Below are 18,868 nucleotides of genomic sequence, written 5' to 3'. Positions count from 1 at the left end.
ACTCCATGCGAGTAATTGTTTCCTGTTGAAGATAATCATCAACAATGCGAGCTCTGTGTGGTCTTGCATTATCGTCCTGTAACAGGAAGCAATCACCAATTGCCCCGGCATATGGGCGCACATAAGCATCAAGGATGTTGTCTCGATAAACCTGAGCATTCACGGTTCCCCTTGGAAAGACATGGAGGTATGTGCGCCCTCCTAAGGATATGCCTCCCCAAACACAGACACTGCCTCTTCCGTATGCATCTCTTTCACGGATGTTTGATGGATGATAACGGGTCCCAGGTTCTCTCCATATCAAATAACGTCTACTGTCACTTTCTAGACTAAACCTGGACTCATCCGTAAAGAGAACAGGCCTCCATTGATCTGACGTCCAGTGGACATGTTGTCGGGCCCACTGCAAACGGTCTCTCCTATGGCGTGATGTGAGCGGCACGCAAATGGCTGGTCGTCTCGCATACAGACCACCTTCGTGGAGCCTTCTGCGCACAGTTGACGTTGACACCAACCTTCCGGTGGCTGCAGCAAGAGAGGATCTAAGATGTGTCGGAGTAGCGGTTCTATTCCTGCGTGCACTTAATGTCAAATATCGGTCATCGGCACTGGTCGTAACAGTTGGCCGTCCTTGACTGAACCTCCTAGATGCCGAATCTGTGGTTTGAAATTGCCTCCAAAGTCTATGAACCACAGATGGACTCACATTTAGCCATCTGGCCACTTCTGATTGACTCTGCCCTGCCTCTAGTCTCCCGATGGCTCTCCATCGTAGTTCTTCAGGCAAATGATGCCTAGAGGTCATTATTACGAATTGGCTATCTCAGATTTTCAATGTCGCAATCACAGTAAAATTTGTGTGCTTTCTCTCAAACTTGGACTTTTATGCTCCAGGCAGATGACGTAAGCCGAGTGCAGCGCCACTAATTTGCATATTGCAATTTTACTCAGCTACTCTTAGTGGACAACATATGCAAATTTTGCACGGTTTGGCTTACTTTTGAAAGAGTTATCGCTATTTTTGTGATTTTTCCTTAATTTATGATAACCAGTGTAGTTTAATTGTATAGATGCACTCTAATTTAATGATTCTTACATTATATTTTTACTGACTCTTGTGTTCTCTATCTTGTTGTAATAATGGATTTTAAAGTTACTGAATAACAAAAATCGTGTCGGCTACTTCACATCAGGTAGCATTAACGAACATAGTTGTAGTGAAATACTTGTACCGAGAATGTATGGCTTCTCACTTTACCACTTGAATCTTAAGCATTTACCATCATTTTTAATGTTGAGATACACTGAAATTTTTTGCAGTTTATGAAACTCATTAATTTAGATTAAAAACAAAAACTGTTATTTTTTAGAATCAGATAGAGACTTCCACAGATGGTCAATAGACAAATTCGAAGATTATTGGGAAACTGTTTGGAATTATTTTGATATTGTTGCATCAAGATCTTACAAAAAAGTAAATACACGTAACATTATTTGCTTAATTCCATTAAAATTTAATCGATTTACTACAAGCATTTAAAATTTTATTTGGAAATTTACCAGTAACTTTGCACGATGAAACGTTGATAAACTATGTCAATGTGTCTAAACTTTAATAGAAAAATAAAATTTATGGAATTATATTTTCTTATTTTTTATGAAAAAGTATCAAAATCATTGTTTAAATATCATTATAGTTTAATTCATTTCAAATTGAACTTCAGTTTAACTTAATTAGTTGAATTTAGCTTACCCAATTTTAGCGTTAAAATTGAATAATATTATAGTTAAACACGTTCTATAAGTTCTAACAGTGCACCATAGGTAAGTTCGCGAAGTGTCATGAGACAAGTAATTTTATCGAAGGATTTTCATAACTATTAAATATTGAACAATTTTCACAGTCGTGTTCTTCAATTCAAAATAAAATTTGTACTAAAGTTTGTATTGTAAACATAATTTAGCTTTCAAGTGTTGTTTATGTTAAAATTTGATTAGGATTTTAAGATAATTTAGGTGGTTGAATTTATTTCTGCGAAATTTTAGGTATTTTTCAAGACTGGACCTGGTATCCTAGACAATGATTGGTTCATGGGGGCTAAATTTAACTACGCTGAAAATCTAACGAGGTACAGAGATGATACGACAGCACTTATATATGAAGGTTCAGTATATGTCTTTATCATAAGTATAGTTATAGTTCATGGCTTCATATATCTTTCAATCTAATAATATGTTGTTGTGTTAATGATATGTTGTTGTTGCTTATCCTCTTAATCTGCCATATGTCAGATAAGCTCCAGGACTCCGCTGACCGTAAGAAAATCCACATCAAAAAGAGGATCTGACGTAAGATTCACCTTAGAAAGTCCAAGACAAACCAAAATATGTTCCAGCGAAGCTGGTTGAATACAGCATTTTTTGCTAGCCGGGAAGATCTTTCTGCCTCCCTCAAAAGTAAGGCACTTAAGATGGCCACTTGCAAATCTGGCCATAGCAGTCTGGGTTCTGGGTTCTTAGGTCACATTTAATGTCCGGCAGGGCTCCAGGGAGTGTCCTATAATACCATTGGTGTGTAGATGGTATACGCCCCAAAAGATGAAGCTTGGATCTTTCAATGGAACAGAGTTCCCTATAAGTAAGTAAGAAGCCAGTGACTGTTTCGTCTTCACTTCCCTCTTACGCCAATCTGTCCGATACCCCATTACAGCGAATATCCAAGCGTGATGGGATCCATTGGAGGACATCCGTGCTTCTAATGCACATTGGAGGACCATCACTTGAAGAACCATCGGAGAACATCGTGATTCTCAAAGATTGTCCTTAGTTTGGGCAGAATAGAAACGCTGGTTTTGTCGCTTGCAAGGGACCAGCCACTTATTACAAATCTCTCCTTTTTATTTCTCACTCTGACTAAAAGAAGTGGTAATAACAATCGGATTTATTACTTTAACCGCAGGACATATACAAGGAGGCACACTCATCTCCCAGTGTTATATGAATCGTTCAATCACATTGATCAAACTTCAGTGGTTTTTATTAATAATAAGTGGTTAAAGTGAATAATTTAACGATATTTTTCACTTTGACAAAAAGTAGCAGTTATTTTTAATACAGATCGGTTAGTATTAATAATGACCGGATTTATTACTTTAACCGTAACATAAACACTAACACCTTACAAAATATAATTAATCAATTCATTTTAATAATAATTTATGATATTTCAGTAGAAGGAAGTGGTATTAGCGAAGAATCGTTTTTCCTTTTATTATACTAGATTAAATTTATATGTGTGCTATATTTAGAGAAATATCTCTGAAAAAAAACATCTTTTTTTTTAAAATTAGTGCAATTCTTGACATTTTTTCTTCAAATAAATGTTTTTTATTAATCAGATGAAGAAGGGAACACAGATTCTGTGTCATTTGCAGTAATGCTTGAAGAAGTTAAAAGATATGCAGCAGCGTTTCGCATACATGGAATCGAAAAGGGAGATAGAGTTGCATGTATGTATACAATCATAATCAAATTTAACTTGTGATTTTACTAAAGATCCCGTATCTAACGTAATTAGGGAATTTCGACTATCGGGTAACAGTTTGTGATAGGTTGAGACCCAAAATATATCGAATAGAATTTAAACAAAAATTTTCCAGTGGATTTAACATGAAGAGATCGACAAGGTATCTTCATTTTGCAGAATCTTAAAATTATAGCTATTCATACATTTTTCTTGCATCAAAAATTATTCATAATTCTTCTAGATATCCATTATATGTAAAAATTTGTGTTAAATTTATTTTTGGAAAAAATTAATTTTTGAAGACTATGATAAATTTACTTGGCACTTTTATCAAGGTATTAATACCATTTATGCTAAAAAAGACTTAGTTAATTTTTGAATGAAACGTTAACTTTATGGCTGTGAATTTTTAAAGTAAAAACCAAAAGCAAAGTTATATTTAAGGAGCTGAAACAATCAATGAATAATTTATGCAACTTTGTTGTAGTTTGACGTGCTCTTTGGTTGTTGAAAAAATCGAATTTCGATACAGTTCGCATAGTTTTGACGTGGAGCAAGTAAGCGAAATTCGAAGGATAAACTTCACAAATTGTGATAACCAAACCTTCAAAAACACTTTTTTAAATGTTTTTTTTAAATTTTTTTTTCATAACCATCGTTGAACAGCCGACCCAATTTTGGGTTTACGACTACTAATGTTCAACTCCGTAACCTTGTAATTTTTGAACCAATCCAGAAGACAAGGAAACTCCTGGATAAGTACCCCCAGAGGTATTGATTTGTTATGGGAACATGGAGGGCTTTGCGACTCGACAGATTTAACGTGCATCGGTCACCATTTACTATACGGGGAGTCTTCGGCCGGCGGGGATTGAACCCACGAACTCCACGACATGATCCCAGTGCTCTGCCAACCAGGCTATCCCGGCATTCAAACAGATTTAAAACTTTTTATCGTATTTTTCCGATGATGATATTACTCTAATCCTAATACTAAATGTTTCCTATGTAGCCAGTCAGTCCCCTCTCCAAAAAATTAGTTTTCAATGCGAAAATGCGTAGACAGAATTTAGAAAAATTGGCATGTCTTTTTATACATGCGGCAGAAACAATAAATTATTTATTAAGGAAAATAAAACTAAGATTGAAGAAAACCAGTAAAACTAGATAAAACTGATAAAATTCAAAAAATATTTAACCCTTTCAGGAATTTTATTTTTAAAGTAAACGTGGGTTTCAAGAACTCGGAACTCTCTAGTTACAGTTTATTCATCTAATTTGTTTTTTAAAAAGATATATTTTATTTTGGATCACAAATAAATAATATCACATTGTTTTATTTTATTGACTTTAAAAGCTTGGTAAAATTTTTGATTAGGGCACAGAATAGTCACTTTCGACTTAAAGCCTTAAAATTTATATTCCGTCAAACAAATATTGAATCAAAAAACATATTTATTCTCCAAGAAAACTAATTTCAAGAAACCTAATTAGATTCAAATCACCTAAACTCGTATTGCAGAAAGCTCTATCAATTAGTTCAAATATCTTAATATATTATAAAAGCCTAATTAATTAGTTAAATTATCTTAAAAACATACTGTGACAAATCTAATCAGTTATTTCAACTCTTGTGAAATTCTATGAAAATGTGTTAAATTTGTGTCTATTATAGATTAAATTTGACTTTCTTATAATATTTTGTAGTATACGATGCATGTTATAGTTTTTCTCAATTAATATTTCAATTCAGTTGTAAATTTTACGTTTACAAATTTAAATTATTTCTTTCTTAAAATAGGTCACATGTCGAACCGAAAAGAAGCTATTTTTGCGATGCTCGCTACGTTAAGTATTGGTGCAATCTGGGGAGGGTCAATACCATATTTCGGAGCTTTGGTAAGGACAAATATTCTTACTTTTATATGCTACTTTAATAACGCGCAGTATGAAAAATTCTAGGATTTACTAAAGTGGTTTTGTAATTTGTTTTACGGAAAAAGCTTGCTAAAAGAATGAAATGAAATAAAATTAAAACATACTTCGGATTTGTAGCTAACCACTTTGGAAAAAGCTATATTTTGCCCGTAAAATCTAGGAATTATCAAAATGTCTTGGCAACTTCTAGGTTTTACAGCAAAGGCTTGAAAAAGGCCGAGTTTGAATAATATTAAATCATATGGACCTTTAGAAAACCACTTTAATAAAAACTAGATTTTGCAGGTAAAACCTAAGATTTACCAGGCGTCGGCGAGTTTTTAACGGTAAGACAAACTCTCTCAGAAAATTATTCAGCTTTAAACCATAACATATCGTAAAATTTTGTCGCAATTTCATTAAAGTTTTGCGTTGATCAATATTCAGTAGAACGTTGAACCATAACATAGCTTGGAAATTTTTTGAAACCTCATTAACCCCTTCAGGACCGTGATCACTTACGCAACTAAAAAAATAATTTCAAGGCAAAGAAGCGAAAAATTCTTGTAGAAAAACTAAGATGATCACCTGTTTAGACTATCTTAGAGAATCGGACTCCAGTCCAGAGGGGCCAGGGTTCGATCCTCGGCCCCGCTAAGACCCACGAAGGGCGAACAAAATATACGCGCGCGTAAAGTCTGTGGAATCGAAAGTTCTGTGGTCAGTAGCTGAGGGTATGTATATAGGGAACTGGAGAAATTTTCTTTTCCCTTTGGTTCTATGTCTAAATCGAGGAAGTGGCTTCAAGAATAAGTGATGCCGCCATCTATCTGTGGGTATCAGAGCTAAAAAGTAATTTCCCCTTGCGGTGCATTTTTGTCAAACGAAAGGCGCACCCTCCTGACTTAATTCGCAAAAGACCAATGGCTAGTGAATTTGGCGTATCAAGTGTCACTAGAAGAAAGCAATAATAACAACCTCATTTTGGCTAGGTAAAGCGTAGAAGCTTTTTTATAACTCAAAGAAAAACACACACACAACGTTGAAAAAAATAGAAATAAACATTTTAAGTTCGTTAAAAAGATAGAGATAAAGCAGACTTACCATTTCTTTCAGTAAAAAGTTACAAAAAAGGTTACTATTATAGTGAGTTATTGATTTACTTTTGCAAACTTATCTAATAAACAATCTATTTCTACATGTAGGAAATTACTTAAGATAACTTTTTTATAATATTTTGTTAGAAAGAACCATTAAATTTCTAGTAAAAATTCATAGGCTGCCGCGAATATTGTAAGCAGAATGGAACCTAAAATCTTAATTGCTGTTGATCGCTTTCAAGATAATGGAGTGGAGTTTGATGTTCTTAGCTGTTTGCCAACAATTGCTCAAAGTATGTGACAAATTTTAATTTTACTGTCAAATATAATAAAAACAATACCATAATGTGACATATTTTCCCACTACTTCTTACAGGTTTAGACAAAATTATGGAAGCACTTTTACAGTCCTCAACTCATAAAAGATTTAAACTTTTATGATATATATAAGAAATTTCCATGACCTAAACACTTCTAACAATTTAAATTAATTTTCTTAAGTATTTCTTGAGAAATATGAAAAAATCAGCTGAGATGTGTTTCCATAGTTTTGCCCAACTCCTGTAATTGAAACACATGATGTTATAAATTGATCATTTTACTTTAAGTCTTCTGTTAGAGTGTTTTCTTAACAAAATTTTCAATTCCTGAAAAATATTTATTATGAACAATTTTATCCTGAGCAATTTGAAAATAAGTACAAGATAATTTTTAAAAAATTTCCAAAGTTACAGCAATAATACTGTAACTCGTTTTCTGAAAGTAGAAAATAAAGCTTTCATTTTTCAAACTGTAATCATGTGCATACTCAAGTACTGTTCAAAGTTAGTTATTAAAGATTTTGTGTATAAATTTTTTCCCCTTCAATTCAAATATTTTAATCCGGTGCGCAGGATTACTTGACTTTTCTTGACTTCTAGTAAATCTATTAAGATTTGGTAATTTGTTTGAGTAAAGCATGTTGCATAAATTCATGCTATTTAATTATAATTTCAGTTTTCAGTCAAAATAATTTTAATTTATAAACACCCCAAAAATTAATTTATTCTTAAAATTTTTATTTTTTTGGTTTTATTTTCTTTTTTAATTTTATTTTTTTGCTTTTTTCTAGAACAGTTTTTAAAAAGGCTCTATTGACTGTTAAAAGTTGTTTCAAGTTATTAACGGTATTTTTATAACTTTTGACAAACTTATAAAACGTCATAGCATCTTTTTTCTTAAAATATTAGCTCTAAAGTAAATTAAATTATGTAAGTTCCTTGCTACTAAACAATGTCTGTGCTCATGTTAAGCTCCTGTAAATAATTCAGAATCTTATGGTAAAATTTAGATAAGTTATAGAAAGTTGAAGATATTTTCTCTATAAATTCAAAACCATCAAGACCCCTTACATTTTTCTTTCGAATGCCAGATACTGTACTCTCATTCTTTTATCTTTGAAGATGCAAGAGGTGTTGCTCATTTTCGCACCAGAGGACAATACACGGAGAGAAACATCCACCTCGAGCGGGATTCGAACCCGCTATCAATGGCTTCGTAGTCAGGCACGCTAACCACTTGTTCAACAGGCCGGCATACTGCTTAAAATATTTTTTTCTCTGAACTGCTAACGTAAGAGTTCTACCTTAAAAGCTATCTTTAAGAAATAAGAACTGATGAAAACTTTTAAAAAAAAATTTTTTTTACAGTAGGTAAACTGAAAAAAAAGAAACATCTTTTAAAAAAAATTAGAAGAAAAAGCAGGTGAAAAGAAAGGTAAGTTAAACAAGGAATAAGATATTTGAACAGGCTTAGATTTTTGAGAGCAATAGTTTTTGAAAGTTTCAGCAAAATCATAGAAAAAAAACTGTCGCTTTAGATCTACATTGTTCGAGGGCGTTTTGTTTATAATATTAACACCACTCACCTTATAGCATTCTATTCATATTATTAAAATCTAAGTATATATTCGCATTGTTTAAAGCTATATGCATTGTTTGAAGTCTCTGGTTTATTCCGTTTCATCTGTGTATAAGTGCAGTGAGTATAAAAGGTATTAATCGATATTCGTGAGTTAATGATAATGTATTCACTTTAAATTTTTTTTCACACTTTTCCAGAAATGTAAATGTTATCATTGAAATATTAAATCCTGTTTTTTTTTTCAGATTCAACCACTTTAGAGAAAATTATCATTGTACCCTCACGAAGTTCAACGTTGTCAAAGAATATATCTAACATTAAAAATAGGTGAATTTTCAAGTCAACATATGCATTTGTTTTCCTTCAAAATAGCAGTTTCACTGATGATGTTTCTTTTACTAATATAGTTGTACCCTTAAAACAATATTCGCATATCGAATTTAAAGATAAAAAATTAAATTAATGAATGATTAAAGAAATAAATAAGGATAATTCCTTTTCTTTTCCCGTCCTCTGCTATATTTTACTTTATCAGTCTCTATTTTTGTATCACTTTACACATTGACAATCCTTTCATATATATATATATATATATATATATATATATATATATATATATATATATATATATATATATATATATATATATATATATATATATATATATATATATATATATATATATATATACGGTCGAGACCATCGCTATTCCGGATAACTGATTTTTTCGGTTTTCTGAATCGCTACAAAAAGCCGTTTTTTTATTGTTAAACCAACCTAAAAAAAAAAAAAAATTGGAAATAATCTTAAAAAGAAGAAAAAACGATGAAGTAATATACTAATGAATATTTCCAAAATGATGGTAAGGTAAACATCTTTCAAAAAAGAAAGAAAAATCCTGAAATCTTATGAGGAAAAAATTTTTTTTTTTAAAAATGGGGGGAAAATTTATCGAATTTTGTTCCGGTTTTTTGGTTTTCCGGTTTTCTGAATCGCTGCAAAAAGCCGTTTTTTTATTGTTAAACCAACCTAAATATATATAATATATATAATAATATATATATAATATATATAATAATATATATATATATATAAATATATATATAATATATATATATATATATATATATAAATATATATATAATATATATATATATATATATATATATATATAATATATATATATATATATATATATATATATATATATATATATATATATATATATATATATATATATATATATATATATATATATATATATATATATATATATATATATATATATATATATATAAGAAAAATTATAGACATATGAAAAGAAGGGGGTGGGAAATAATAAGTAAAAAAAAAACAAACAACATTTTATTAAAAAAAAAAAAAAAAAAAAAATAAGGAAATGTTAACGGAAAAAAAGCCCAAAAAAAAAGATATAATCTTTTCTTCAGCCCACACGATTATATCCGCAAAACAGAGTGCTTTCTGATATTGTATCAATAAAGCCAAAGCAAAATATATTAATACAATAGTGTGAGGAGCACTCAAAAATTTTTTTTATAAAATAACTACAAAAAAATAGATCATAAAAAGTAAAAATAACATGTAAAAACAGATAATAAAATAAAATAAAAAGAAAAAACATTAAAAAGGGGGGACTATAAAGCGAGTAGCAAAATCATAACAACTTACATGGACGGATGTTTTTCAAGAATGATTTAAAAATGTTTTTGCAGAAAGATTGCCAGATTTCAAAATATGAAAACAAAAGCGCAAATTGAGTGTAACAAGAGGGTTTTAAAGTGTCGTTCTTACTGCACTGCTGAAGTGATTTGTTATTCTGTGTTTTGATTTGTTAGTTACCAAGGATGGGCCCGAAATGGATAAGCGCAAGGTAATATTATACTGGATAATTTTAAAAATTGATCATAAATAGTTTTAGAAGATAGATATTTATTTAAGAAAAATATAAAATAGAAAAGAGAAACATAAATTGCCTGCTTTGCAAATAATTTTAGCCGCGGATTTGCACGATATGGATTAGCACATAGAAAAATTATTTAAATTATAAAAGAAAAATTTTAATAGATAATTTTAACACGGATTTGCCCGAAATGGATTTGCATTACATTTTGAGCTTATCTAATGAGTGCTGTTTACTTGCAGCTTAAGCGCAATAAATGATACTTATTGTTTTTCTTAACTTTCATAGTGTTTTCTTGTATTTATTTATTTATTATATATATATATATATATATATATATATATATATATATATATATATATATATATATATATATATATATATATATATATATATATATATATATATATATATATATATATATATATATATATATTGTATTCCACAAGGATCTAATTTTCTATTTCGCTTAGTTAATTTATATTTTACACCAGTATGAAAAAATTTATTCTCTTAATAATAAATTTGTTTTTATATTTATTGATGATTTAATTATCTTTAATTCACAAGATTGTACAATTTTGTTAAATAATATTTATCCCCAGGAATAAATCTTGCTTAGTAATTATGATGACAATATTAATTTTAATTTTTTGGATTTAGGTATTAAAAGAGAAGAAAATATCTGCATTGTTGATTTATACGATAAAAGAAATGATTTCAATTTTAATATAAATAAATTAATTACTTGCAATTCTAATGTTTCTAAAAACATTGGTTTAAATACATTTTTAATCAAATGAATGGAATCAAAAGAATACGTAATGATGTTTATTTATCCGAAAAACAAATAGACTAACTCTTTTAAAATTTAATGAAAAACAATGGATACGCAATTAATGTAATTAAGTTCTATATAAAATCATTGAGTTAATTGTTCATTGTGTTGATCATTCAGTTGAACTATTATTATTAATAAATTCACTAAAAACTTCTTTGATAACTGAGTTAATATTTTTACCATGTGCAAATCTGTGGTTAGAAATCTGTGCAAATCGGGCAAATTATGTTTCTATTTTTTAAAAAATGTTACTTTTCTAAAAAGGTTAAAATTGTATAATTAAATATCAGCCTTATTAGTTATAAACTTTAAATTATTCAGTAAAATATTATTGCCTTGAGAATATCCAGTTTCGAGGCAATCCATGGTAACTACCAAATCAAACGCGTTTTAGTACTGCAGTAAGAACGCGCCATGAAAAATCCATATATTTACGCTGCTAACCTCTATTCAAGCTTCAGTTTTCACATTTTGTAATCTGGCAATCTTATTACGAAAGCATTTTAAATCATTTCTCAAAGATTCCAGTTAGTGTAAGTTCATTTGAATTCGCTCCTCGCTTTATAGATTACGTTTTGTTTTTTGCTCTATATTTTTATTTTATTTTCCTTTTTGTTTTTTGCTTGGTATGTTTTATTTCGTATATTTTTACTTAATGGGCTCTATTTTCGTTTCAATTTTTTATAGTGCTCCTCATACTATAGTATTCACATATTTTGCTTTGGCTGTATTAATACAATATTAGAAAGCACTCCTTTTTGTGGATATAATAGTGTGAGCTGACTACGAGATTATATCTTTTCATTATTTTGCACTCCGGCTCTTTAAAAATATTTTATATATATATATATTTAAAAATATTTTATTTTATATATATATATATATATATATATATATATATATATATATATATATATATATATATATATATATATATATATATATATATATATATATATATATATATATATATATATATATATATATATATATATATATATATATATATATATATATATATATATATATATATATATATATATATATATATATATATATATATATATATATATATGTTTTTGTATGTTTTTGTATAAATTTTTTGTAAATGTATGCAATCATTCTTTTAAGCTTTCAAAAGCGAATTTCGAGTTCTCCTTTAATGGTAATTCTAAAATTCTTAAATTGTGAAACCGTTTTTAGCTGCTTTTTACCAGATTTTCTGGAAACTGGAGTTCGAGAAGACGGAACAGTTCCAGACCTTGTGTTCGAACAACTTTCAGCTAATCATCCCGTCTTCTTGAGCTTTACTTCGGGAACTACAGGAATTGCCAAAGGAACAGTTCATTCTGCGTGGGTGAGTTCACAAATTTTCAGATGAATTGAAATAGGAAATAATTGCATTTAGTATAATTTTTAGATCTTCTTTGGGCGGTTCTCAAAAGGTGCATAAATTAGATCTAAACTTTGAGCTCTGGCGACATTGATTGTAAATTTAATACACAGACGCAGTAAACATTTTAGAATAAATTTATAATTCAATCTAGTGACAGTAATTGACATTAAATCATTTCAAATGTTTTCTATAAATACTTTGAAAATAGTTTTCAAACCAACAGGGTTAGTTAAATTTACAAGCTTCAGAATTTATCTAAATTTCTGAGAAAAACGAATTCAAAATTGTTCTGAAAAGGCTATTTCTTTCAACCTAATAAAGTTAATTCTATGTTTCTAATTTTTGCCGTTGAATAATATTTCATCATCGAAAATTTGATAACGAATATTTTTTATCATAATGGAAACATAGTTTAGCCCCAATCCAAGTTTTTCAACATTAATTCAAGTGAACTAAAATTATTAAAATAAAATAATATCTGATTTGTTTGGTTACAGGTATTATTTCATTCACTAGCAAGTGTATCTTTTATTTGTGGCATTAAAAGAGGAGATGTTCTGTTTAACAATTTTCCGGTAATTATAAATTACTTATTGTTTGTTTGAAAAAAGTTTATTTTATATTAAAACATTTTAATGAACATAAAAACATTTTAAATTACTCATTAAACCATAGCACTTGAAATTCTAAGCTTTGGAAAAAAAATTTGTAGTGAAGGAATTATTATTTTTAATTATAATTCATTTTTGCATACCATAATACGTTTCTGAATCTAAAACACTGAGGGATAAAAGTGTCTAGGTTTCGATTTAATCAGGAAAGCATTGATGCGCTAAGTTTTTCTGTTTACCCTAAATTACCAAATTTAACTAAGGATTCTTATTTTATTTTACTGGAGTTAAACATAAGCAAGAACAATATTTAAGTACAGACACTTTGTATGTATATATATATATATATATATATATATATATATATATATATATATATATATATATATATATATATATATATATATATATATATATATATATATATATATATATATATATATATATATATACATGTTTACCAAGATTCAAGTTCTAATAAGAATTTACTTGCTTGTGAGTATCGATTTAAAGACAATCGATAAAGACAAACAATGGTTGAATTTGCAGATGATTTCAAATTTGAAAATGGGGAAGTTATTTTCTGTTAAAATTGAGTGGGTATCAATATTTTTGTTAGACTCGGTATTTTAAGTATTATCTTAAATTTTGTGCCAAATTGCTCCAAATAAAACAGTTCCTAACATATATTTTTTTTCGATAAATTAAAAATTTTCTTCAGAAAAACCTTTTCGACCTCTTCTCTTATTAAATTCTTAATATGCACATTTGAATTGAAAGTGTTTGTGTTTCAGACGGGCTGGATTCCTATTCTTATGTTTGCTCCATGCCTAGCTCTTGGAGCTTCTTTATTTCTTTATAATGGAAGTGCTTTCTTCGAGAAAAGTTCACGTAACTTTTGGGATGTCCTTTCAGAGAGTAAAGCTAACTATGTGTTTCTAATTCCCAGTCAGTTGGATAAATTGGAAAAAAGGAATATAGTCCCAAGTAAGAATTACTTTGAAAACTTCATTAATTGTATTTTAACTCGTAAAATTGTGTAAGCTCAGTTGTAACCCTTTAACGCAGAATTTTTTATTAAACTGAATTTTTTTATTTTTTTTAATTATTTGCATTAATTTAAGTCAAAATAAATGAAAAATGTTCTATTTATCATTTACTTCTATTTATCAATTAATAGTTAGAAAATACAGCAAGAAACACCGATGGCTTTTTCTATTTTAAAGATAATTTTCTTTCAAACACGGCTCACAGCAAACAATAATTTTTCAAATTCGCACCTATTTGCAGCTATTCATCATTGAAATTTCTTTAATTTCCAAAAAGAATTGCTGATAAATTTTTGAATATGGATTAAAAATATTTTTTCTAACTACTTTTCTTGGATTTTATATTTTAGTGCAAACCCGATATTATAACAGAATTTTTTAGTAACCATTTTTTTGTAATTAAGGAATACCAAAATATATTTTTGTTTCTATTTAGAGCGTCAGAAAAAAAAGATAATAGGAGCACCTGTGTGCTCTCTGCGTCAAAGGGTTAAAGTATTAAGACTGATGCGAAAGCAAAAATATTTATGCAGCGTGATTCTGGAAAATGAAATGGTCACTATACATTATGCAGAGTGTTTTGAAACTCATGGGCATAAATGTAAAGGGTGATAAAAAACATCCTTACAAGCAATATTCACCACATAAGCAATATCACTGTAATGGAAAGCATAAAGCGCGAGTTTTTTTTCTTTTTTTTTTTTCTTTTTTTTTTCTTTTTACATCGTCGTTTCTACAGTAGAATTCATAAGGCATGGCGACGTACAGTAATTAGAAAAATGGGGTATTTAATGCATAGAATGGGGTACATAATGCATAGAATATGGGGTATTTAATGCATAGAATAGGGTTTTCGATGCATAGAATGGGGTATTTAATGCATTGAATGGGGGTATTTAATGCTTAGAATGGGAATGCTCAGCTATAGAAAAGTGCTCTGGGAGAGAAAAGCCAGCATCATTCTAATCTTCCAACTATGGCCACAAACGTAGCCCAGTTTTTAGGGTTCTATCCTTTAACAGTTATGGTAGGAATGCCATGTAATTTTGACCTTGGTCAGACGACGTGGACAGCGCATGAGCTGGGAACATCTCTCCGAACTTACACACCACAACCAACGAAAGAACTTTCCGCCACGATAGATTTAACTTGACGAGCACCTTGATGCATAGAAACGCTGATAGTTTTGTCGGCTGTCCCGATTGAACTCACTACCTCCATCTAGCAATGCGGTTGATTTAAAATAATTTAGGACCTTAAGTTTTTAAAATGGCAGAACTGTGTTTTTTTCTTTGAATCCAAAAATATAGAAAATGAGGACAGTAAGAAAAGGTGCGTACTGATGGATTCAGACGAAAAAAAACAGACAATTAGAAAAAAAGAGTGTCAATTTTAAAAGTATTGTCAAAGAAAAAAAAGTACTTACCGCAAAAGTGAATCGAAATTTAAATATACTGTGTTTAAGGCATTTTAAGTGGATTACAAATAAAATGAACAAAAAAAGTAAAAATTAAAATAGTAAAATAATTCTTACTCCCATACATAGCTAATATCAATTACTATTTCTCAAGATTCCTAACTGAGTTCTTTTTCTTTTTTTATCAGAAAAAAATTTAATCTTAATTTTAAATGATGACTTTACATAAGTGGTAATCATAATTTTTGCCAAATAAGGAAGAAAGATTCATTTTCTAATTGCTTAAAATTATGTCAAGTGAATCGACATTAAAAATATATAATTTTTACTTCTTTGTGTAAGAAAATTAAAGACTTAATATTACATCTACATTGAACTTTTTACTTTACTGTTCTTTCTGTTCGCATTTACTACATACTTATCCGACACATATATTACTCCAATAATGAATGTGATTTACAGCAGCCTGCATTTTCTTTGCCTTTAGAACAATGCTATGTATAAAATATGGTACTATCCTCAGAAAATATTATAATTTTAGACAACTGTAATTTACCAAAATATTTGAGGGAATAAATATCTATTTATTCATTAATCATGGTTTTTTTTTTTAAAAAATGCATATGCTTATAATATTTCTTTTTTTTTGTTACGTTTTAGGACCATCACTATCTTTTGAATTCTTGAAAGTTATTGCACTTGGTAGCTGTCCCGTGAAAATTCAAAATGTGGAATATTTGTATACATACCTTCCTAAAACAACATTTATATCAAGCCTCTACGGTAAACTTCCGATCACCTACTATTTTATTGTTAAACGGTAGTCTGTTTTTTCTATTTCTTTTATGTGGTTGACGCTTGTTTTTAATGAGAGTAGTTAGCATAAAGTTTTGTGAGCTTTGAGGAGAAGTGAAATGCATTCAATGTTTCTTTCTGTCTTTTTTCTGTCGAATTCTTTCAATGTCAATAATGCAGAGACTCTAATCAATATCAACTTCTGGGATCGCTGGCAGAAATTATGCGGCATGGTGGTGGGCAACCTTATTTTCGCCTCTCAAACAAATATCAGTAAATACAAATATCTAGTCACAGTCTTTAGATGCTTTGTATGTTTTGAGCCGTCGTGGCTCAAAGGATAGAGCACTCATCTCCCAATGAGGTGACCCAGGATCGAATCCCAGCATCGGCAGGTCGATACGAGTTCTGCTCCCAGTTCGTACCGACCGCAATACTGACGCAAAATATCCACAGTGGAAGACGGATCATGGATTAGTATCCCCAAGCCGCCGGATCAACTGTGGTAGGTTATCGTGATTTTCTTCTCCGTGTAACGCAAATGCGGGTTGGTTCCATCATGATGCTCTCCACAAAGACTAGTTTGTCTCGATGCTTGATCCAGGAGTTTTCTTGTCTTCTAAATTGAGTTCAAAATTTCAAGGCTACGGAGTTGAACATAGCAGTCGTAAATTCAGAATTGTGTTGGCTGTTCAACGTCGGTTATTAAAATAGAATGAAATGTTTCCATGGAGCTGCAGATCTATTCAAAGGTTTCTGCTATTGGGCTCATGAGGACTGATTAATTTATCTTTAGGATAATGGGAGGGCATTTCTAATTCTTTAGGAACATTTTCTAATGTCTAGTTAATTTATTATCATTACTTATGTATATCAGAAAACATAATAAGCTGAGCATCTTTTGATACTTAATACCTTAAATATGATGATGCTTAAAAATGGATGCATTGCATTATTTTAAAACATTTTATGACAATACAAAAGCTAATTTTGTTTTATACTGTGCTTTAGGCTCCACGGAGTTTTTTGGCAAAGCTTCAGGATTTTACTTAAAATCTCCAAGTTATGCTGGTGAAATTCAACTACCAGGATTAGGAATTGATATTCAATGCTATAACGATGATGGTATAATTCATGTTCTTATAATTTTTAATATCTACTTTGAAATTAAAAAAATCATATTATTTTTATGGGAGTACGATACTTTGAACTTCTTTAACGATACAAAAGTATGCTAAAAATTGAAAGAAATGGTCTTTGCTTTTGCAAATCCAAGATGTTTTTTGCTTTTCTTAAACAAAACCAATAAGTCACGTGTCATTTAATTATTTCTATAAAATTAAAACTATCTCTTAACTACTGTGGAATGATTTTCTCAGTATTTATCGTATTAATTTCTTCAAACCATTTCGCAACGATAATAATAAAAAAATTAAAAGCATTAAAAATTTGCTTGAATTACGTGTTTCGAATAATCTTGTCTTCGCCGGTCACCGGTGATTCCCGTGGTGGTACGAACAAACTCAGTGTCAGTCACTGGTTACCCCCATGGCATTCAACGTGTTAAACCACATTTTTTTGTTTTTGTTTAAAAATACAAGGAAATGATTTTTTTAGTCATTTGCAAGTTAAAAAATTTTTTTCTTAGCAAAAACGTGGTGAAAGGTTCAAACCTAATTTTAAATGAAAAGATTTAAATTATAAAGTCTTAGAGAATGCACAAGAGTAAAGAAAAAGAGATTGAAGGTATATATCCTAGTAAATGCGTTACCTAATTCCTACGTAAATGCTTACATAAACACACAAGAACAAATGTAACAAATTCCTAAAATTCCTAAGTATTTATGTTGGATAATGTGATTTTTGTTAACTGTTTTATCACACTTTAAATAGGTTATTTTCGTACAGTATGTGCAACTTATTCGCCGTAGTATATATGAAGTATATATGGATTTAAACGACGCAAGCTTACTATTATTATTATAAAATGGATTTTTGTTTTATTATCCAAGTCTATTTTATAGTCTCACTTTCCAAACATCCTATAACGAATGTTAGGTGCATTGTAAAAACTGAGGTGTAATATGTCTTTTAATTTGATGTAGATCAAACCAAAATATTGTGAAACGGAACACTGTTTCAAATTGCCAAAAATAGATCAATCATATACAATTTAAAGAGTGTAGTTAAATTGAAACATCTAAAGTGGAAGAAGATTACACCAAATTAGATTACACGAGCCTTCACAGAATGAATGATTTATTTTCACCACTTTAAATCATCACCTTCAAACACTTCACTACCCACTATAACCACGTTGACCACTTTAAATATCGCCAGTAGTTTCTTTACATCGAGTAAGAGGAGGCGTCAGTTTTCTGTTTCCTTCCACG

General features: G+C 29.6%; 1 protein-coding gene across 1 annotated transcript in view; it reads left to right on the top strand.

Annotated features, from left to right (window-relative positions):
* Positions 1-18,868, top strand: part of LOC107445580 (acetoacetyl-CoA synthetase) — a 35,626-nt gene that overhangs the window by 7,461 nt on the left and 9,297 nt on the right. The window contains exons 4-14 of the mRNA XM_087161436.1: positions 1,371-1,474; positions 2,047-2,164; positions 3,399-3,509; positions 5,328-5,425; positions 6,722-6,836; positions 8,691-8,772; positions 12,411-12,564; positions 13,101-13,178; positions 14,009-14,201; positions 16,341-16,463; positions 17,487-17,600. Of these exons, the coding sequence (XP_087017562.1) occupies positions 1,371-1,474; positions 2,047-2,164; positions 3,399-3,509; positions 5,328-5,425; positions 6,722-6,836; positions 8,691-8,772; positions 12,411-12,564; positions 13,101-13,178; positions 14,009-14,201; positions 16,341-16,463; positions 17,487-17,600 (1,290 nt within the window). The remainder of the gene's footprint in view (positions 1-1,370; positions 1,475-2,046; positions 2,165-3,398; positions 3,510-5,327; positions 5,426-6,721; positions 6,837-8,690; positions 8,773-12,410; positions 12,565-13,100; positions 13,179-14,008; positions 14,202-16,340; positions 16,464-17,486; positions 17,601-18,868) is intronic.

The sequence above is a fragment of the Parasteatoda tepidariorum genome, chromosome 4 (assembly GCF_982258835.1).
Source record: "Parasteatoda tepidariorum strain Cologne lab strain chromosome 4, Ptep-v5.0, whole genome shotgun sequence".
NCBI classification, from domain to species: Eukaryota; Metazoa; Arthropoda; class Arachnida; order Araneae; family Theridiidae; genus Parasteatoda; species Parasteatoda tepidariorum.
The sequence above is the reverse complement of the archived record's forward strand: the minus strand, read 5'-3'. Positions and strand labels throughout refer to the sequence as shown.